Below are 23,454 nucleotides of genomic sequence, written 5' to 3'. Positions count from 1 at the left end.
GAAGATGGGCAAGGATGTTAGCCCAGGGCCAGTCTTCCTCGGCAAAAAGAGGAGGATTGGCAGATGTTAGCTCAGGGCCGATCTTCCTCACACACACAGAAAAAAAGAGACTTTACAAAGGAAGTAACTTCTCAGCTACATCTTAAAGCATGAGCAAGATTTCATCATGTATGGTAAACACTCAACAAATGTTAGCAGCTAAGCAATAGGAAAACTTCAGGGGTAAAGCAATGAAGAAATGACTAGTTTACTTCAGAAAGGAAAGAAGTAGGGTGTGGCCAAAAGGCAGAATGCCTGGGGAAAAGAGATTGAAGCCAGATTGTGAAGGCCTTCAATGGCGCAAGAATAAAGTTCATTAGAGGGTGAGCTATTCAAGTTTACGTCCTCAGTCCCTAGCTAGCACCACAGATACTTGTACACACAATATGATGTATTACAGAAAGGAGGCACATACTAGGAATCAAGGGAGCACTCTTGGTATATTGCTGCTTCATACCTGTAGTTTCTTGAACATGCTTATGGTCTGGGGCTGGCTCCCCTTCAATTTCCATGAGGTCATGGGCTATTTTTTGGAGCTTTTCTATAGGTACTTGGTGCTCAGCTAATTCCTCCTGCAACTGCTGCTTGTCCATGAAAAAGGACAAAAGAAAAACATCTGAGTGAGTAATCAAAGCTGGTTCTAGGAATCTAGAGCTACTAAGCAGCTTTATAGAATAATTCTGTTTATCCATAGCTACAGATAATAGAATAAAGTCTTTAGGAGTCAGATCTTGTCCAAGCCACACCAACCACTGCCTTTAACCTATGCAAGTATTTGCTTTGCTTTAGGGTACTCTATGCCATGCAATACAACAGCCTGTGTCCGGGCTTACCTTTGTTGTTGCAAGCTGCCGTTGCAGGACCCCAGGGTCAGAGGCTATAGTATCTGAGAGAAGCTTCTCCACATTGGCCTCACAAGTCTGCATCCAGGCCTGCAGGCTGTCGGAGCTGCTCTGGAACTGCTGATACTGGCCTAACAACATGTTCAGGTGAGAGCCCAATCGTGTACACTATGCCAGAGAAAGAAGAAGAAAGCAGGCTTAAACAAGGTCAGGCCAAAGGCAGCAGCTTCCTAGGCACAGTCCAAAGAGAGGCCTGCCTTTGTTACAGGGAACTCACTGTAACAATTAAGGGTTGTGCCGGGGCCTCCACAGATACATGGGTAGCAGCCATCTTCTACAAGTGGAGTTCTTATTGTTTGATCCATACTATCCGCCCCAACTTTATTATATAGCTGGGAAGATTTAGTGAGTTGTATGACAAGCCACCAAAGAAATATGCATCAGATTGCAGGCAAAGGTAGGGATTGAGAGGTACAAAAAGTATTCCTTTTGGGGAGTTAAGGATGTTGGCAAAAAGCACAAGACAGGTAAGGAGAACTGACTGGATTCTACAAATTGGGAGCTAAAGGGAGCTCTCTGATAGGGAGGAAGCTAAGAATTTACCCTAGGATGCTCTGTCCAGGAATCAAGACTGGGTACTTGGTTTACGTTTCCCCTGTGCTATGGCTCTCAGGAGCCCACAGGAAGGCTAGCACCTCCACCTTCACCACAGGAGTGAGACATACTCCTGATATTGCTAAGATCAGGCATTAGCCCACAGGCCTACATATTTCGCATTTTTGAGGAGCTCAGAAAGACATTCTGCCTGTGGTCAATATACCAATCAGCTCGCTCACTGTGTCCTGAGGTTCTTATTCTAAGCCCCAGAAACCACCTACATTTGTGTGAGGGCTGCCAGGAACCTCTCCCATACCTTTGAATGGAGAGCAGTGTATCTTTCTGATGCATCCTTCAGCTTGTCCTTCACTAAGGTTCCAGTCACTGAGGGTTCTCTGCTTTCCTCAAAGCTGTTTTCTGTGTCCAAGACTTTCTGTCCTGAGATAGTCACAAATCTCAAGTCTCCTTTGTGGGAAATTACATCCTCCGAGAAGCTCCCCTGCCGCTTTAGCAGGGAAGGAAGGGCTTCAGGGCTGCTGCCTCCCTTATGCATGTTCTCCAGCTCTTTTTCAGACCGTTCCAGCCAGTTTTCAAACTCTCGATGATCCTGCAGAAACTTCTGCAGCTCATCCCGTAGTGTCTGCACCCGCTTCAGGTTTGCCTCTGACTGGGCCAGGGAAGTTCCATATTGTTCCTTTAGCTCTCCTAGCTTCTCTTGTAGCATCTGTCGTTCTTCGGGTGTGAGATTGTGGCCATGCTGGTCCAGGAAGGTCTGAGCTGACTGAGTGGCCAGGATGAAATTTTGCTGCTGAGACAGCAAGTCTTGGTGATCAGCCTGGCAAAAAATCCCCCCAAACAAAGGATAATCAGTAGGGACACCACAGTAATTTAGTTATGTCTACAGCTAGAAGTAGAGAGAGATCTCAACAGGCTACTTTTCCAGCTGCTCAGAAATCACCAATCTCTCTCACTCTCTAAGAATATGCCATATGTTAATCCCAGCTGCACTAACACACACAGAATCTTATAGTTTTCCAAGAGATTTTACATGTATTATCTCATCTGATTTGTGGTACAATCTACAATGTAGGCAGACAATACAATATCCATATTAAAGATAGGAGAAGCGAATAGAAAAAAGATGTTATATGTCTTGACTAAGGTCATGCAGATAGTTAAGGAATGAACCATGCCTAGAACCTTCACTAAACCACCCTAAATCTAAAAGAAGGTACAAATGGCCTACTAATAACTACCCACATTAATGGAAGGGGAGAATAAGCTGGCTAAGCCATACATATGACAGTATAAAAGTTGCAAATACTTAGCTGTGAAATACGTCACTCATGTTATCCATGAAGACTGTACCTACTAGGAAAGATCTTGGAAAATTAATTTGTTAAATAAACAATTTGTATATTAGTGTAAGCTATATTTCTGGATAGTATAGGTAATTTTTACTTTTTATTTGTATGTGCTATGTCTATGTGCTCACATGTGGATCTTTTTTCTATTCCAATGGACTATAAGTTCTTTTGGGACAGCTGTGGTTGTTCTATTTTGTCTTTTTTTTTTAAATAATTTTATTTATTTATTTTTTTTCCCCCAAAGCCCCAGTAGATAGTTGCATGTCATAGCTGCACATCCTTCTAGTTGCTGTATGTGGGATGTGGCCTCAGCATGGCCAGAGAAGCGGTGCGTCGGTGCGCGCCCAGGATCCAAACCCCGGCCGCCAGCAGCAGTGCGCATGCACCCAACCACTAAGCCACGGGGCCGGCCCCTGTTCTATTTTGTCTTTAAAAATGTTCTTCCTGAGTCTAAATAGAAGATAGTGAGAGTTTAGTCAGAGTTCTTGACTATCTATATTGTTTATGCAACTACCTAAAGAAGGACAATAGCCTATTTTTCTCCAGAACATTGTCCAGTTTCAACCAGTATCAAGAGCAACCTGATGGCTTCAGGTGCCAATGTCACCTCAGGAAAGCTGGGGTGACAAATATATCCTGCTCAAATAGACAGTAGAGGGCAGTATTACGGTTTGTCTGTACACCACCCAGATGTCCCCATTCTCATCCACCCATGAGTAAGGCAGTTTCCTTCCTAGAATGGGGATGTTCCTTGGTCAGCTGACAGCTACCAGCAAGAAATATCAGGAAGCTCCCTGTGACAGCAGAACAATCTGTTTTGCAGTGTTATAAGACTGCCATGGCTTTGGGGGGATATACTACAACGGCATGCAAGAGGTAGAAATCCTATTAATATAAAATAAGGCAATGGCCCACATAGCCCATTCGACAGAAGCATTCCAACTAAACCAAATTTTCTTTGCTATAAAGGTATCACTAGCAAAATATGGGACCCATGTGTTTTCTAAGTTTCCTAAATATATAATATCTTTCAATCATGCAATATAATGTGCCTGCACATGCCAGTTAATGTACTAGGAGATGGTTTATCTGGTTGGTTCACTGGTTTGTCTCTAATGCCTGTCATACAGCAGGCCCTCAATATTTGCTGAACGAATTAATAAATGAATAGAGGTAAATAGTAAGAAATGGTTTCTTGAGGGCAATAAAGAACCATTAAAAGGGTTAAGTAGGGATATAGCATTTTCGAAAAACCACTTAGCAGTGTGAAGAATGGATTGGACAGTAAAAGCCAAAGGCAAGGAGACCAGTAGAAGCTATCATAATAACACAGGTGAAAGTTGACAGTAGTCTGAACTACAATAATATCTCCATGGAGATAAAGAAGTGTGGATAACTTTTCAAGGGATATAAGAAGCATAAGATTTGATGACTGATTCTATACGGGAGAGGGAGGGAGAAAAAGGAATCTAGGATGATGTCTAGTTCAGGCAATTAAATGGGAAGATAGGAAGGAGAACATGTTTTATTGGGAGAGGGGTATTATAGGAAATAGGAGTTCCATTTTTCAGGTTGAGGTGCTTGTGGTTCCAAGTTGCAAATAGGCAGATGGATTTATATGCTGGCTTGAAGCTTAGGACAGGCATTTGGGCTGGAGACAAATATATACATGGAATTCACTAGTACAAATGATAACTGAAGTGTCATGAGGGGATAAGATTACCCAAGGAAAGCTTGTTCTGAAAGATGAGAAGAGGCCTAGGCTACAACCCGGAAGCACATCAGTATTTCAAAAGCTGGCCAGAAGAAAGGAAGCAGGATCATTGGGCAGAGCAGTGCTACAGAAATCAAGGCAGAAAGTATTGCAAGGGAAGTGGCCAACAGTGACAAAGCTGCTAAGATATCAAAGAAAATATGAACTAAGAAGTGCTCACTGCATTTAGGGGTGAGGAGGTTACGGTGACTTGCCCAGGGCAGAAGAGATTCCCCCAGCAGAGCGAGGACAAGCTAACATCCTCACCTTCATCTTCACACATTGCTTGTCCAGTTCCTCTGAGACTTGGTTCACCCCCATGTGACCATCAGTAGTATCCAAGGTTCTTTTCTCCAGGCTAGCTCCTAAGGGCTGCTCCAGCTGTCCACCAGATGATCCTACTGAAGTCACCCATTCCAAGAGAGCATCGATCTTACTCCTGTTCTCAGCCAGTTCGTTTGCTGCTTTAGTCTGAAAGCCACAGAGGGAGTCCAGTGAGAAGGCCTTAAATATTCAGCTCTACAACCACAGGTTAGGTAAAAGGGGGAGATTTTTATGCTAACAAAAAAGAGAAGCTCTAAGATTGGGTATAAACAGTCTTTGCACCCACAAAAAAGAATAAGCATTTTCTAAATCTGTTGAAAAATAATTATTTAAAACACTCGCTAGATTTTGTCTACATCTCACTGCTTTTAACAAAAAAAAGGAAGAGGGCAACTCCCAGGATTTAAAAGGGCTTTATTAAGAGATTATTTAATCCTACCACCCTAGTAAGTCTTCTCAGAATCCTTTCTAGGTATGAGAAGTGATTCATTGGCTTGGTAGGGTAAGAGAGAGCACAGCCACACCTGATTACCTGGCTGCTCTACCCTAGGGGAAACACAGACTTCTCCCATCCTTTTCTCTGCCAAACAGAGCATCGAGTTCTTAAACTTGCCTCTCAAACTCTATTTTCTGACTCTTTAAGTATTTTAATTAGTTAAACAGGTTATGTCAAGTGATACATGCATGTATTTCAGAATTCATCTTCAGGTAACTTTTTCTCTTTTCCACGTTCTCTACCTTCCCCATTGGCGTCAGAGTCCACAGCCGACAAAGAATCCTAATTCAATCTGCCAGCACTGAGTGGGGTGCAGAAGACCATTTGAGGCTTTACCTTCTCTCTGGTTTATCCCAGTGCCATTATTCCCACTGAAACTACAGTGGCAGCTTGGGGATAACTTGTGGCCCACTAAGACACCCCAGATATTTCCCCCTGGTACTCTTGGATCACCAGTCCAGATTCATGTTAGAAATATGCCATTCACTTCTTCTTTCCCAGAGTACTACCTTCTTCACTAAGTTCTTTCTAATTTTTCAATTAGTCAGAATACTGAGTACACAGATAGCAAGACTTTTCTTTTCCTGTTTTTGGTAATATGAACTTCCTACCAACTAATTCCTGACAAAGTCCTTCAGGATGTTTCTTATATAAATATTGACTCATGGACTAGCTCCTGAATTAGCCCTTTCATGATTCTATGCTCTCTGTAAGGCAGTTTCCCCTCAATACCTTTTATTTGTGTAGGTACCACAATTTTTGTTTTTGAAATATACCAACTATCAAAGCACTCTGGTTACCTTTTCAGTCTCCTGCTGTAAGGCTGAGGTCACTACTTCCTCCAGCTCCTTCTGGGCCACCCTTGTCCGTTCCTGGAGAGCCTCATATTGCTGCTTGGCCTGATGAAGCTTTTCCCGAAGAGCTGTCAACTCACGGGGGCTCAGCTTGTTCTGATTCTCTTCCAGGAACCCTTCAATGTCTTTGACAACACTGGCAAATGAGGTGGCATGATTCTGAATGTCGTCCTGTAAATCCTTAACACATGAACACAGGGATGGCAGAGCCTTCAACTTTAGAACTTCTAAGACCTCTAACAAACAGTGTGAAAATGGAATGGCTAGGATGACGTATCTGCAACAGATGTATGTCCCTGGCTGTAATTTGCTTAAGGTTTAGGCCAAAACCAATACAAATAATAAATTTTAAAATATTTTTATTTATGAAATTTTCTAACATTTAATTTTCTACGCAACTATTTAGTGACAAAAGAAGAGACTGCCCATAAACATGCTGAGTAGTAGCGATTTTTATTTTGCAATGAGTTATCCTCAAACAGATCATTTTTCTCTAAAGAAGAGTTGATAAGACTCTCGTTGAGTCGAGGCCTGCTTGGTCCTTTCTACGTTTATGATTATCACTCCTTATCTTTAATGTAGTATACATGGCCCAGCACGATATGGGTCCCGCCTACTCTCCAGCCTCATCATTCACTAGTCTTCCTTTTGTTCTTTGCAGTCCAACTGAACTAGCTTTCTCTCAGTTCTTGAACATGTTGTGTTCCATCCCGTTCCTACCTCACAACTGATGCATAGGTCACTACCTGGCATATTCTCTTCCTCCTCCTACCCCTTCATGCATTAACCCCTACCTATCCTTCATTTCTGAATTTAAATGACATTTCTTCAAGGTAATCTTTTCTAACATCCCAGACTACATTAGGTCTCTGTTATATGTTCTCATGTAAATTTTCCTTTATAGATATAACATTTAATAATTATATGTTCATTTTTTTGATTATCTGTGTAATGTCTGTCTCTCGTGAAGACTAAGCTTCATGAAAGCAGGGATGATGTCTGTTTACCATTATGTTGCTAGCACTAAGCACTGTGCCTGGCACATAGCAAGCCTTTATAAATACTTGTTGAAGGGACAAAAAAAATAGATTAACTCACACTGACCTTCAAGTCACTTTGGTTCTTCTGCAAAGCAGAGAGATCCTGCTGGATGGCTCTACCTTGGTGGCCCACCAATGCTCTTTCTGCCTGTCCTAGCCAGGTGCAAAGATCCTCTAGTTTCTGGTGACAGGTATTTTGTTGTTTCTGTAGGGTCTAATTAAAATGCAAAGGGGCCAAGAGATAATTAATAATTCTCATTTTACAAATACAAGATAACTCCCTGAAATGTAAAACAGGAAGGTTATATCTCAAGAATGGAAAAGTTGGTGGGAGACTAGAACAGGAAAAAGCACAGAAATCATATTCAGAAAGCTCCCCTCATTTGCACAGTCTGTTGATCTCGGTCTATGGTCTAAATTATAATCAGGGGTAATTTCAGGAGAGAATACTCCCAGGTTTCGGTTTGGGAGCTCCTTTGCCAGACTGCTGTTATCATCCTTGGAAACGGAGAATTGAGACCCCAGACACCTGAAATCCACAGATGATAATAAATTAGTAGTTCTGATCAACTCCTCTACCAGAACTGGGGGATATGCCACATATTAAGTCAAAATATGGAAAATTATAAAGATTGGACTAAGAGGAAAAATCAAAGAAACTGGATAATTCATAAGCTAATTGAACTTAATAATTGAGGTGACTTTATAAATCAAATGTCTCACAAATGCAGACACCCATTAAATGGAATGATTACATGCCAGGCATGAGGGCCTTGACTATTTTGAGAAGAAGGAAACTGCCTAAGAATAGCAACTGGCTCAGTCCTTCAGGTGTCTACATGGGTAGCGAAGAGAAAAACCAGGCCCATGGGGAGGGAGGGAATATGCTTCTGTGCCTGATCCTTTCTCCAGATCTCATCTCAGTGGCATGACACTGAAGCACCTGACTGAGCAATTGAGCATGATGTGTTCTCCTGACCATCCTTCTAAAACCATTTTCCACCAGTTTCTACCTTCTGATAGCATTTTAGTCACCTGCACTTACAAACAGGTGCCCAAATTGGCCCTCTCTCCCCCTCTTTAGGACAAATAGAAGGGCTCTGGAAGAGAACTCCTAAGAGCTCTTCAGCTGTAAAACGGGATCTTCATGGGTTAGGATGGGTGCAGACTGAATCTGAAAAAAGCAAAGCAAACAAGTTAACACACAGACATACACATGCATTCAGGGCAAATATAGAGAGAAGCAGAGAATTTCTGACAATAACAAGGTTAATAAACATTGTGGAATTAATTACACGTTCAGAGAGAATGTTCACATGCAGTCCTATCACCTGCAGCAGCTCAGGAGCCTACCCTGGATCTGGGCTGTGTCTTAAGATGGCTCAGATCAGTGCTATTCCATTAATTATCCACAGGCTACACCATACTATATAAATTCCAAGTGAGGACATTGCAAATTTTCAGATTTGGAAGGTCACCTAAAGTGTTTCATTAGTATTTTATTTCAATTTCAATACAGTTGAAACAACTAAGTAGTAACAGGGGACATATGGAATTGACTAATCTAATTTCCCTTAAGCCTGACTCAAAAGCTTAATTCTACTTTGCACAATATTTAATAAAGGAGACCCTGAGATAGATTTGCTAATGATAATGACAATTCTAACATCATCTTGCTGAATTCCAACTTATTATTCAAACAGCAGAAATGGCATAAGCATCATTCTTGGTATTCTAAGGTTATGATGTTACTATTAATGCAATTTTGTTGAGGTTTGCAAGAAGAGGGTTGTGATGGAAGGTGGTAGGATGGTTAGTTTTTTTTCCAAAATGTATCACTCTTGCTTCTGCACACTTTTTTCCATAATTGAATAAGCACTGGGCACTAAAGTGTGAAGAAAGGTGCTATAAAATAATAATAATTTAAAAGGTGCTAAAAAATTAATATGATTCTGATAAAAATTTCCTTGTAGAGCTGTTAGAAGGTTGTCAAGGAATCTTATTGTTAATCATTTGAAAAGCCCCAGAATAAAAACGATTTCAGAAACATTCTTTTCAAAAGCTCAGAGTACCTAAATATTCCTAATGGCCCTCAAAAGAATGCTGAGGGAGAAAGTATGAGAAAAAAGGGCTAGGGATATGATTTTCATTTCAAAGTCAGAGACAATGCGAAACACTGAGGGTAGAGTCTCACTAAAAAGAAAGTACTTGCACATGCATACACACATAAACACACATATTCTCTCTCACACACACATAAAACCAAAAACATGGCAAGAAAAACAGTTAGAACAGCTGCCTCCTGGACCAGAACCAAACTGGTCTGAATGACATGAAATTTCAAATTGGCAAATGCAGGCTCCTGAAACCATGATAGATGGAGTCTGGCCAGAAATCCTAAAGACAGAGGACATCCCAAAAGACAAACTGAGCCCAGCTGCTGGTTCAGTCTGACCTTGACCTGGGCCGCCTGTTCCACTTGTTGAAGATGGCCCTGCAAGGCATCCATCTGAGCTGCAGTCTGCTCCACAAGGTCCTGGAAGGACCTCTGCAGTTCATTCAGAAGCCTCAGCATCTGTCGGTTCTGCTGAGGGGACAAGTCCTGGGCATGCTCAGAGATAAAGAACTGAATATCAAAGGCAAGCACGTCCAGCTGAGATTTCCTTTCAGCCATGGGTTGTTTCAAATCCTAAGGTAAGTAGGGAAAGGAAAAAAAAAAAAAAAAGAAATGAAACTTCTAATTCTCTATTGAAGCAGAAGCTATTGGTTCTAGTTAAAGAATTAACATGATCAAAGAGAGGTTAATTTCCTGTCAATTTTTATAATTGACATTGATAATTTCTAGGGCCAAACTAGCACTGGAAGTCTCTCTCACTTCTGGTCTCTCCAAACTCCTCGTAAATTAGAATTAGGTTTCCTTTACTAGACCTTGATTTCCAAATGCAGCAAGCTTTCAATTATTCATGTTAGCAGAATTATACTACTGCTAATCTCAGATATTTTTAAAAAAAAATTTTTTTTAAGTTTTGGAAAGTTTAACACGAATTTCTGGTCTGATATATCTAATTGTATTTTCTTAGGTTCAAACATCTATTTATATTTGTCCAGCAGTGAGTTACTGGTAGGCCAGATGGGAGAAAATATTCAATTTATTTGTAGTTTACCACAATTTGATTTTTAGAGTAAATAATGTTGCTCATATATTTTAAAACTCTGAAGGATTGCATTCAGTCAGACTTTCCTATATAAAAGTTATATTGCTCCCTTAAAGCAGTAAAAACTGCCTAAATACTATAATTATCTGTTTTCAGACAATTAAAAGCATGCAGTTTTTCCACAAACATTTAGTGATCATCAGCCATGTTATACTGGACTCAATAAAAACAATTAAGATACACATATCTCTATCACTTTGAAATTGAGAGTAGTCAGCAGTCCTGCAAAACAGGCTGGGAGGGCTTCTTGGATATTTATCCTAAGACTCTGCTTCCTTCAACTGTGAACACATGGATATGGGCAACTATCACTAGGAAATCAAGGCTTAGACTGTGGCTCTCTTTCCATAAGAGAATGCATATAAGTTATAACTAGGGGAGGAAACCAATGCAGGAGATGCTTTGTGTTTTTCTATCTCATACTATGTCATAGGAATGTTTTTCACCCTTGCTTCTTTATAATACCCTGTCAGTGAACAGGTAAAATCTGCTATTCACTCCCCCAATGATATCTTTGGATACAAGGGTATGAAAGAAGGCACATCAACTCTTGTAAGATAAAGAGGAATGAGATTGTATACAAGGAGCCTGACCATGGATGAACCTTTATGTCTCCTTCTCTTAAGACTGAGGAAAAGGGAGAGGATGGAACAGAAGGAGGGGACATCTCTAGTTCTGCTCTGACTTTAAAAAGAATTTAAGGGCCAGCCCCGTCACCTAGTGGTTAAGTTTGGTGTGCTCCACTTCTGTGGCCCAGGTTTAGTTCCCAGGCACAGACCTACACCTCTCGTCAGTGGCCATGTGGTGTTGGCCCACATACAAACTAGATGAAGCTTGGCAAAAGATGTTAGCTCAGGGCAAATCTTCCTCAGCAAAAAAAAAAAGAATTTAAGAACAGGGGTATCTATAGCAGAGGGCAGACAAACCAGTGTGAGTAATATCCGATATTATCTTAAGTATAACAACAACAAAAAAAACAATGTTGGGGGGGGAAAAACCCTCTGGCTCATATATATCTCAGAGTCTTTACCTTTCTCTCACTGACTTATAAAAGAATCAATTAATTTGGGCTTAACAAGAAGAAAAGCATCTCTCCAGATCAGAGGTTGGCAATCTACAGCCTATGACCTGCAAGGCTGAAAGTATTTACTATGCGGCCCTTTACAGAAAAAGTTTGTCAACCTATGCTCTAGATCACTGATCAAAAATTCTCCTGAACTTGGTATGTGTACGTAGGATTATATCTTGGGCAAAACAGAAACAACGGATGGATATTAGATGCTCAGTTACAAAGAGGAGATGAAGCTGCTAATAACAGACCACTCTGTAGACTCTCTCTCAGAGAACAGCTAAAAGGAGAAATAATCATAATCACTGAAGCTCCAGGGGTATGATAACCAAAAAAAATAAACATAGCAGACTTTTTTTCTGAAATGGAAAATCAGACTTTCTAAGAAAGGTAAGTACAGATACTCGTTTGACTAGCAGGAAAATAAAATTGACACAACTCAAAGGACAAACAAAACATGTTTGAGAATGGGTTCGGAGTTCACCTCATGCTGTCGGAGACAGTGATTCAGGCTCTCAGCATCTGTTTCACTGTTATATTCCTTGCTGTTCAGAATAAGATTGGTATTGCCAACCCAGGATCTCAGATCTTGAAGTCTGCCTTCTAGCTGTTCGTGCTGAGTTAACACTTTACTCTAAGAAATAAATGGCAAATTAGATTATAAAAATCTCCAAGCCTGCCCAGACTTTATGAGCCTTTGTGACAAGAAGCTACCTTTTTTACTTCCACAGCATTCTGGAGGTGGAGTAGTCTGGAACTCCAGGTGTCACTCACAGAGCTGAGGGACTTTTGAAGATTCTTGGCATCTTTCTCTAGAGCCTTCAACAGTTGAGCAGGGACTTCTTGAGGCTGGCTGACAATAATCTGATTCACGCACTCCAATTCCTGACTCACCAAGGTGGACAGATCCTTTAGCTCCTTGTCTAAAACCTGAGAGGATAAAGTGGACTTACCTCCAAATCAAGACTAGAATCTTGCTATCTAGGAATCAGCTGTGAACACATTTTTCTCTGACCTTATGCCTATACAGGCCTCAGGGCTTATAAAATGGTTTTATACACATTCATTAGCTTATTTGGTTCTCACAAATACTAATTCTTGAGGTCAGCAGAGTAGATATTATTATTCTGGATTTACAAAAGAGATGCCTTAGCACTTAAAAATGTGAAATTTTTTTTTGTCCAAGGTCACCCAGCTCGTAAGCAATAGAGCCAGGACTTGGATTCAGGTTGACTCAGTGCCGTGCTCCTTCCACTACAACTTGCTGCCTCTCCAAGAGTGCCACTATGCCTTATATAATGTTAGGCAAAATAAGCCAATTGAAAGGATGACTCTTCCACTCCAAATTCCAAGGGGGCAGGACCAAAGAACTAAAAATAGCCCAAGCGAGCCTTCCCACTCAGCTAGTCTTCAATATTCTGATCCTCAGCAGAGAAGCCAGAAATAAGCTGTAGAAAACCTTGGTAGTTCTTCTGAGCATCATCTTCATTTCCCCTTCAGCCACCCTACCCAAGGCCATACTCTGGACATTGAGAAAACTGGTAAAGCTCTACAATCCCTGTCCTTGCTGTGACTCTAATCCTGTGACAACTCTTTTTTTTTCAGACAGCCTTCTTTCTTTTTTTTTTTTTTTAACTTATTTATTTATTTATTTATTTTTTTTCCCCAAAGCCCCAGTAGATAGTTGTATGTCATAGCTGCACATCCTTCTAGTTGCTGCATGTGGGACGCAGCCTCAGCATGGCCGGAGAAGCGGTGCATTGGTGTGCGCCTGGGATCCAAACCTGGGCCGCCAGCAGCGGAGCGCGTGCACTTAACCGCTAAGCCACGGGGCCGGCTCCCTGTGACAATTCTTAACCTCCAGTTTCAGAGGAAGAACTGCTCTTCCTCCCTCTCAAGGCTGTCTAATTCTATGTCTTTCTTTGTCCTGAGGGACCTGATTCCATCAGTCATCACTTCCTCTCTCATCTAACTTCAACTTTTCCTTTTCTATTGGTTCTTTCTCCTCAGCCCCAGAATCCACTCAAAACATTCCTCTTTCAGTTCATCTCCTTTAGCTAGTGTCCTACCTCTTTCCTTGCCTGCACTACCAAGCTTCTGGAAAGAATGATCCTGTTAATTGTCCCCACCTTCCAACCTTCTGTTTATTCTTACTGCCACCTAATTTATATCCCACCACTCCACTGCAACTGTTCTTTATCAAAGTCATCAATGACTTTCAGGCGCTAAACCCTCCTTTCAGTCCTCACTGTACTCAGTCTCTCTACTGTATTTAATATTGCTGACCACTCTTCCCTTGAGTCTCTTCTGCTTTGGTTTCTGTGAGACCAGTATTTCCTGTGTTCTTCAGACATCTCCAGTTACACCTTTTCAATCTATTTTTTGTCCTTTAAAATGGTGGTGTTTTTGAACATGTTTTTCTTCCTCAATAGTCTCTATTTCCTCCAAGCTGGTGGGCCTGGAGGAAGTCTCTGGGAACCTACCTTGGCCTGACACAGCAGATCCTGTAGCTCTGCCAAGTTTAGCTCCAGAGGTTGAATCTGTTTGGTCCTCATTTCAATGTCTCGTAATAGAGACAGATAGGATACCAGCTTCTCATCATGTTCTAGACAGAGTTGTCGGTTAAATACATTCTGTGGAGCCAAAAAGAAAACTCACTCAGATCTGACATTCTCCTTTAAGTCTGCTTTTTAAAGCAGGCTGGGTCTTACTGATAGACAAAGAGAAATTTTTACTACACATAGGACGGAATGAAATAAAACATGTTATTTTGTCTATGTTGTATCAAATCAACAGACAAAAAAGTGATTTATTTAATATGAGCAGAAGCTCATAATTATCAATCTATAAGCATCATTTCAATAAAATTTCCAAAAGCTATTCTGACTTCGGTAGCATCACCCCAGTATTTCAAATTAGCTCCAATGTTTTACTTTCTAACTTAAAACCCTTGTAAATTTCCGAAATTGCCTAATTTTCCAACAACTGTGTTACAAACAGATGATAATAAACTAAGTTACACCTTAGAGAATTATCAGTGCCCTAAAATGTATGTATGCATACAATTATACATAAATAAACTCAGTATCCAGTCAAGAGTTTTAGCATTAAACTAGTTATATCTAAAAATATATATACTTATACACCACTGGGAAACTTACTTGAGTTGCTCTGCAGGGCTCCAGGTTTACCCTTTCATTTCCCTTTCCCCTGGGTGCAGTCACAAAGGGAGTTTGTTCACTGCCAGGGCTTTCTCTGAGCTTTTCCTGTGGTGTCTTCTCATCCATCTTCACTGTAGGGTATATGAGGGGCACTGTCTTTTCTTCACTGGTCTCTGGAATGGTGGGACTAATCGTAGCATCCTGTTGCCCGATACTCTCTTTTTGAGACCCGTCTTGGAACAATTTCTCTGGAAGAAGGGACGCCAAGACTCTAGGAACTCCCTGAGTCACTATGCCTTTAAAGGACCCTGCTTCTGTACCTGTAACTATAAGGTTTGACATTTCTGGAAATTTCTCTCCAGTTATCTCCTGAGTTGTTACTATTTTAGATTCTAGAATTCCACAAAGTTCACTATCAGTTTTGCTGTCCTGATGATGAAGGTCTTTTCTATCTGAGAATTCCACAAAATGCACTTCTTTTGGGTCTACTCCAGAAACTGTGATTTCTTCCAATGTAAGGGTTCTTGTTGAATCAAAAGGTACTTCTTGATAAGATTTTTCTTTATATTCATCAGATGAGCAAGTGAGATCTTTGGTTTCCTTAGTCTTAAAGGTAACACAGGAATCCTGATGATAGTTGGTTTCCTGTCTGGTGGTTCCTTGGAAAGATTTGTCTGTTTTGGAAATTCGAGATGTGTCTGCAACTTGGGCTTTTCCAACTGATTCCTGGTAGTGCAATCCTTCAGGTCTTGGGGTCATAGAAGAGAACGGTTCACTCTGGGCCCCATCAGTAATGTCTTGAGATAAATTTTCTTCTGGTTTTAAAGTCAAGCAGAGGCTTAAATTTTCGACTTCTTCACTGACCTGATTAGAATTGAATGTTAAAGCATCTTGATTTTTTACAGAAATTCCTTTGGGTATCATTTGGGAAGAAGAGTCTTCAGCTTTACAAGTAATAGAAAATCCCAGCTCTCTAGCAGCTTCTTTACCTTTTTCACTTACGGTTACTTCCATAGGTTGACTCTTTATATTGGAATCATGGTCATCTCTACTGGCAGTCTTCCGATTCAACTTTTCTTCTGAACAAACTGCTGGTTTGCATATTTTGACACTTTCTTCTACAACCATCTCCCTCTTCTCTCTCTTACTTTTCTCCCCAGTATTCACTGGTTTCTGCATAAATTGCTCACTCAGAAATTTGCCTGAAGTTTTACCATTTGATTCTTGTACTTCTGAAATAACTTCTCCTTGGTTTTCCCTTATTTCTTTAGAATCTAGACCTGATATAGACTGTTTCACATGAGAAATAATTTCTGTTTGTGCCACTATTTCTTCCTGCTCTTCATCTGTATTTTTTTCCAATGATTTACCTTTATGATCACTAGGAATTATGATATTGACAGATTCTTTAGCATCTGGAGAAGCTCTCCTCTTATCTTGATCCTTGCACTCCAATTCCGTTAATGAAATTTCCCTGCTCTTTTTTGCCTGCTCCCCATCAGAAACTCTTATTTTAATCTTTTCTTGCACAGACTGACTTTCAATTTGAAATAATTTCTCACTTTCACTTTTACAACAACGCATTCCAGCAGTTTGATTACCAGCAATTAACATTTCCTTTCTGAGAAATTCCTTCTTTAATTCACGTGCTTCAACTACAATTTGCTTTTCAGTCTGAGCCCCACGATCACTGGACCCTAAAGTATCTATTTGGATCATAGCTGCCAGTTCAGGACTGATAAATCCTTTCTCAATAGCTTCCTTTAAAGTCACTCTCTGACCATTAAATATGTCAACAATTCCTCCATTTAACACCTGATGAGATGCAATAATTCTGACCATGTTTTCATCCACTAATTTCTGTTCCAAAGCTGATGCCAATGTCAGTCTTTTTCCCGTGGCAGGATCTATGATTCCCCCAGTATTTGCCTGAGCTTCTAGAACCTTCACTGCATAGGCAAAGTCTACTTTCCCAAGCTGAGTTGCTTGAGACAATGTAAGTACTTTATCACTTACTCCATCTTTAATGTCTGAGAAGGGAATTACTTCTAAATATCTCTGTCCAGATTCAATATCAATCTTACATTTCTTTATTAATTCTGAATAGGGAACAATTCTGGAATTCTCAGGATCTACAATCCCATGCATCATTCCTGAAGACAATATTGCTTTATTAGTTAACAATCCTTCTTTTTTAGCTTCTGCTAAGGTCAATCTCTGGCTAGAAATGAGATCCACAAAGCTTCCAGTCAAGGCCTGAATTTCTTGGATTTCTCTTTTCAAGTCTGGGGTAATAAGATCTAAATTTATGGCTTCAGGGAGGGAAATAATTTCCTTTGTTTCAGGATTAAAAAACTGATGGAGGCTTAAGTTCTCAACTTTTTTGAGTTGCTTGGCTAAATCTTCATCGATGATGCCATGTTTAAAAGCATTATCAACAGAAAGTCTCATCCCAGATATATGGTGAATGATACCTCCATCCACCACTTGCTTAGTCAACAACTGAACAGCTTCTCCTCTCTCCAAAAGCCCTCTGTCAATAGACTGCACAATTGTTAAAGGAGCTTTGCTATCAGGATCCATAACTCCAGTTGTTTCCATTTGTAAGCTAATTAATCTCTTCATAACTGTTTTTTCAGCATCTCTGCCTTTGGAAGCTTTCTCCAGATTTATAAGTTCTGTCTGGTCAGCACTGTCCACCAAGCCAAGATTTGAGGCCAAAGTTACCGAAACTTTTTTACCTCGCTTCAGGTCAACAATTCCACCAGTCACCACCTGCCCCTCTAAAATTCTGGTGGCTGTTTGCGTGTCAAGAAGTCCCACTGCAACTGCTTCCTTCACAGAGCAGAGTGTGTGGGTACGGGGGTCTAAGACCCCACTTATAGCTTTGTCTGCCATGAGGACATTATATAATAATTTCTCATCCATCAGACCTTCATCAATGACTTCTTCAGTTGTCAAAGACTCGCAGGTCTGAGAGTCAAAGAAGCCCCGAAACATGTTCAGCTTTCCCATAAGTTTCACAGCAGTGTGACTGGGCACAATCCCTTGGGCTATTGCTTCATTTAGTAAGAGCTTTTGACCTGTCTGTTCATGAAAGATACCGCCATCTAGTAATTGTGCAGATAATATATTTAAGGTAGGTTCTTCAAGCAGTTCTGAAGGATGACTGCATGACAGGGAAGTTTCACGACCATCTTCTTCCTCATCTGTGTTTTCTAACATCATCATACTACCACCCGCGATGTTCTGTCCTTCTGGACTTTGTTTATGGTCATCCCCACCCAAAGGTATTTTATGTAAGGCTTTCTTTTTGTCCAGAGAATGAGTATTCATATCATTTTCAGGCTTTAGTTCCGATTCTAAAGCTTGAGTTTTCTCTATCTGAAATTGTGACTTTTTGCTTTGGGGTTTTAGGAGAGGTCTTCCAGTTTCACCTGGAATATATTCAATTTCAAGTGTGTTTGCTTGTTCTTTCTGACACATTAAGGAAGTCTTTCTGACAGTCTGCCATTCTTCCTTTGGTGTTTCAATAGAGGAAGGATTTTTGTCCACCACCAAGGTCACATCTTCTGCTTCCTCGGGAGGTACTGTAAAGATAAAACCTCTGCTGACATTTTCTCTGGCAGACATTTCTGTTTGGTCTTCCTTTTTGGTACCTAACAATTGCCTTTTTAACTCTGATTTGACTTTATTTATGACCTTCAAAGTATCAACATTTGGATTTCCCCCTTTTTGTTCTCTTACAAAGAGGTCCTTTTCAGGGTTCTGTATCAAGGAAACTTCTGTTTCTACAAGGGTCTTTTTGCCTTTTGTTTCAGTGAAATTTGCCTGATTGGGATATTCTTTGTTCTGAGAAGAAAACTGGAACTCACGTGGCCTCACAGTCAGCCCATCACAAGAGGTTTCTGTAATTTTCACACTCACTGATTCTTGTAATTCCTCGGGAGTTTCTAGTCTCTGATGCTCAACTCCAAACACTTCTGGAAGACCTGCTCGATATTCACCTCTTGCTGTTAGTGTCTCTACGAGCTCACTGTCTAACAGGAGCAGCCTCTGTCCATTCCGCACATTAATGTAGCTGTGAGTCATCAGTTGAAACAACAGCTTCTTGCTACGGCTCACTGTGCCCTCAGCTGGGCCCTTGCTGTACACTAGACCTGTTGCTCCAGGACTAATGTTCAATTTGCTTCGTTCTGAAGAGTCTGCTAATTGTATGTGGGGCATCACATCAGGTATGCAAATTGATTTTAAGTTATTGACAAGATCTTTGTCCAACATACCATTTTCTATTGCTTTTTCCCAGGTCCAAATCTCTGTGGTTGCTGGTAGAAACAGGGCTTTAATATGCTGTCGGCCACTAAGGATTTTACGAGCTAGTTCAGTAGACACAATACCTTGTTCCAGGGCATCTGTAATTGGGAGGATCTCTCCAGATTCAGGCCACAGCAATCCCATGAATGACCAAAGGGACTCCAGAAGCACAAGGGCAATCTTAGCAGCTACTAGATCACTGCTCACTGCTTCATCTATTGTCAGTCTATGCCCAGTGACAGTGTCTATGATGCCTCCTGTCTGAAGCTGCCTTATGAGAATAGCACAGGCCATATCTTGGTCAATCAAATTATGTCTTACAGCCTCTTCCACTGTAAGTCTGTGTCCTGTTCTTGGATCTACTATGCCACCAGCAAAAAGCTGAGCTTCCAGCAACCGGACAGTGACCTGCCGATCTATCAGTCCTTCCTGAACTGCACGGAAAATGCTAACCTTCCGGCCTGATTTCAAGCTCACCATTCCCCCCGCCAATTGCTTGACAGGCAGCAATTTCAACCCTGATTCTTGGTGGACAATACATCTCTGCATCAGGTCCAGTAAACCAATTTTCTCAGCTGTGTTGGGGTCTATCAAATTCTTGGATGATCTCAGGTGAGACTCTAACACTGAGTAAAGCCATGCAGAAATGAGGCCTTGGTGAAAAGCCTCCTCTAAATTAATATAGTTCTCATTGGGGGGGAGACTGAAACCTCCAGCTGCCAGGTGAGCTTCTAAGATTTTCAGTCCAACTCTCTCACTGATGACTTTCTTTTCAATTGCTTCCACCACAGAAAGAGGGCCTTTCCTCTCAGTAAGCCTGCTTATTAAGGACAGGGTATCCTGTAACTCCTGGAGCTGCTGGTACATCTGGGGATTAATAAGGTTTCTGGCTAGGCCCTCCTCCAAAGAGAGCTTCTCACTGGTCTCAGGGGCAATGAGGCCAGACATGATAACCTGGGATTCCAGGAGTACAAGTCCTGTGTCTTGGTCAATGAGGCCCTTTTGCATGGCTCTGAAGATGGGAAATATCTCCACTGTGCCTAGGTCAATCACCCCAGCAACTGCTCTGCAACCCTAAAAGAAAAAATGAAAAAGAAAACTAAATCAGAGAAGCACAACTGTTGAAAGGAGTCATTCAGAGAACGATAGTATATCAAATGCTGACCACAAGAAAAATTCAGCCTGGGATGAGCCCCAACGCATAGGGAACATTTTGAAGCCTGCCAGTGTTAATGCTAAAGAATTTTTCTAAACTGCAGAACGTTTAACATGGCCAGAAGTTCACAGATTACTTGAGGGATGGTAGCATTAAGCATATCTGAGTGACAAGCTCTATGAAGTAGCAAGCAGTGAAAGTGAGAGACCAGCTATTTCTAAGACAAAATCACCAGAAAGTTCTTACAGACACATACCAGTTCCCCAAAATGAGAATTCAATCCCATATTACAACTTCTCAGTGTTGCAACCCATGCAGAAGACTCTTGAAGTAGCACTCCCCTGCTGAGGAGTTCAGCAGGACTGGTCCACAGGGTCAGAAGAGAGATTTAAGCAGCCCAACAGCCACACAACAGTTGTGCATCTCAGGAAATGGCCCTGCGTATATTACTCACGCAGCTGTTGGCAACTGGGGCAGTCATACTCTCAGGGGCCAATGCTAGTGTCTCCCAAGGCAATGGCTCTAAGTTAAACTAGTTCTAGGAATTGGAAGTAGCAAGTCAAGCAAGGAGCAGACTTGGGGACCCTTGCCTCTGGAGCCACTAGTAACTTTTCTTCTGGTCCAGGCTAGAATGGATAGCACAGCCACCATGATTACAGCTACCACTTGCTGGGCACTTAACAGATTTATTGAGCACTTAATATATTTATTGAGCACTGATATTTAATCCTCACAACAATCTTATGAAAGCAATTATTTTAATCTTTAGTTTGCAGATAAGAAAATGAGGCACAGAAAGGTTAGGTAACTTGTCCAAAGTCACAAAACTAGTGGAGTTCCAGAATCCAACCAAGATCTCACTCTAAATCTTGTGCTAGTATACTGCCACCCCGGTCAAATCCAGAAGATCATGAAGGATAAGTACAGTAGAGTCACATCTCAGACAGGAGTTAGGTCCTAAGGTCAGTGAATAAGGTGAACCATATACGTTGTCAAAATTACCCTTGCAAAAAAGCCTAAAAACAGCTCCTAAAGAGTTCCTATTTTGAAGCCTTTTATCACAGAATGATGGTATTCAGAAATTAAATCATTCAAGTGTTTTACCACTTACAATACTTCATCACTTTTATTACTCTCCAGCTTTCTAGCTCTTCTTGTTCATGTTCATCATCTTCACCTTCTATAGATGGTTTTATCTGCCCTCCTTTGGTCAGTATTACTTTCTGATCCTTATTTAACTCTTTAACTTAACCATGGAAGATCTCGTTGAAGCAACTGCCAATCACTTCCCTGCCTCCTAAATAATGCAGTTCATTTCTGCCTCAGGGAGAAGTAACCTCCATAAGAGCAGGTACTTTGCCCATTTGGTGTCTAGGAACAGTACCAGAAGTTAAATAAACATTTGGTGAATAAATGAATAAACTGATAAACGGTAAGGAAATCCATAAAATCATTAACCTATTCTGGCCCCAGATTTTAAAATCATGCACTGAGCATCTCAAGCTTGATTAGTTACACATTGTAAGAGATGCACAATGGATAGCAAATGAGGGAACAGATTTGGTTCACATCTCCATCTCACTGGATTTGTTCAAATAATGGAATAACCGACAGAATTCTCCACACTATTCAAAATATTATGCGTTATTCCCCATCCCCACCTTGTTTTCTGACCTAGAATGTAGAGTTTAACTCATATAAGGTAAACGTATGTCAAGCGATTCTACTAGGTATCTATTCTACACAGACTAAAGGAAAAATCACACTGGCATATGACTCTTTAAGACATATGAAAAAGTCCTTTTAAAAAATCCATGTAAAAACTATTCAGAAGCAGATAATATGACAAAGAAAAAGATTCTTTTGAGAACTTCTAATTTCTTCAGTGCGATTCATGAAGTCTCAGAAATGATGATATTGAAGAAACGCCTGGAGCCCAGCCAAAGAGAAAAGACTACACACTGTTCCTTCCAACACCCTTGTAAGTGGAGGATAGGCAGGAAGCACTGAGCTGGGAAATAATCCAGAGACATCCATTTCAGCCCCACCAAACATGGGCATTCTGACCTAAACAAGCAGAAAAAGACAGAGGGAGAGGAGGAAAGAAAACATAAAAGGCTTCTACTTACCAGAGTTGCAGGGTACGCCTTGGGCAGATAAGAGATAGAGCCTTATGGAGCAGCTCAGCCGTATCGCACATACAGTGTAAGCTTGGTGTTAGCGTCCAGCATGCGACTGTTTGTTTTTTGCAAAAAAGAACCCCAAACAGGTCGTCCTCTTTTCCCTTTGTGCATTTGTGCTTAAACTCCAAAGGGTTAGTGAAACTTGTAAGCAAGGATGTCAGTTAATCAGAACAATACTTCACATGAAACACACGAACGGTAACAGGGGACACATCATGCTCAATGTAGTGGTGCTCAGCAGCTTGTCTCTCTTTTTTTCCTCCCCTTTTTTAACGTTTCAAAATGAGAACTGGATGTTCTCAGCAAGCAATTGTTAAAACTTTTCACATATTCCCTTATATGGTGAAGCAACAAGCCATTAGAAGTGGGCTAGCTTACAAAGAGAATGCTAAACCAGCATATTCTTTTTGGAAATCTACTCTCAAATAAATCATAGCTGGTTCTGTTTTGTGGTCTTTACAACTCTAGCTCCTGCTGCGCAAATTTCATACCCAAGGACCAGAGTCAAAGCACATTTTGTCCAAATATCATTTTGAGCATCATCTAAACCAAATTTGATTGCTACATGAGCTTACATTTTGGCCTGCCCCATGTAAGTTGGCCACTGCTTCACAACATAGGAAATAAGCAGGCAAACACACATATATATCCCAGAGACACATGTATATAATATGGTAAGTTTACATATACACACAAGTATCCAGGAAGAACTTAGGAGAACCAGCAGGAACTTAACTTTCATCTGGTCCAGGAAATGAACATGAGTGGGAACTGGTCAAGATGTCACATGATGGGATGACTATGTGTAAGGGGAACCAGCGTCTCAGTCAGTGCAGCTAATCCACCAGTTTGCTTTGGAAATGAATATTTCTCATTTACTTAGTAGATATGAAGAAGAAGGATGGGGGAAGAGGTTCACGACCTTTTCTTCCCAATATTCAGAACTCTTAGCTATCTTTTTTTTTTTTTTTTTTGGTGAGGAAGATTAGCCCTGAGCTAACATCTGATGCCAATCCTCCTCTTTTTGCTGAGGAAGACTGGCCC

At 40.9% G+C, this 23,454-nt stretch overlaps 1 protein-coding gene across 12 annotated transcripts in view; it reads right to left on the bottom strand.

The window, feature by feature from the left end:
* The window catches only part of MACF1 (microtubule actin crosslinking factor 1), a 330,156-nt gene that overhangs the window by 107,738 nt on the left and 198,964 nt on the right, over positions 1-23,454 (bottom strand). For 10 of the 12 annotated variants that reach the window (XM_058553754.1, XM_058553763.1, XM_058553761.1 and 7 more), the window contains exons 36-41: positions 7,377-7,526; positions 6,219-6,452; positions 4,866-5,069; positions 1,795-2,313; positions 873-1,049; positions 497-620 (exon numbers count right to left, since the gene is read on the bottom strand). In XM_058553754.1, coding sequence (XP_058409737.1) covers positions 497-620; positions 873-1,049; positions 1,795-2,313; positions 4,866-5,069; positions 6,219-6,452; positions 7,377-7,526 — 1,408 coding nt within the window. Of the gene's footprint in view, positions 1-496; positions 621-872; positions 1,050-1,794; positions 2,314-4,865; positions 5,070-6,218; positions 6,453-7,376; positions 7,527-9,767; positions 10,002-12,080; positions 12,231-12,310; positions 12,527-14,079; positions 14,230-14,757; positions 23,341-23,454 lie in introns of those variants that run through there. The other 2 variants (XM_058553752.1, XM_058553753.1) reach the window with 2 other exon arrangements.

This window comes from Diceros bicornis, chromosome 13 (assembly GCF_020826845.1).
Source record: "Diceros bicornis minor isolate mBicDic1 chromosome 13, mDicBic1.mat.cur, whole genome shotgun sequence".
In the NCBI taxonomy this organism is placed as follows: domain Eukaryota; kingdom Metazoa; phylum Chordata; class Mammalia; order Perissodactyla; family Rhinocerotidae; genus Diceros; species Diceros bicornis.
Note: the sequence above shows the minus strand (reverse complement) of the source record. Positions and strands in the feature narration are given on the sequence as shown.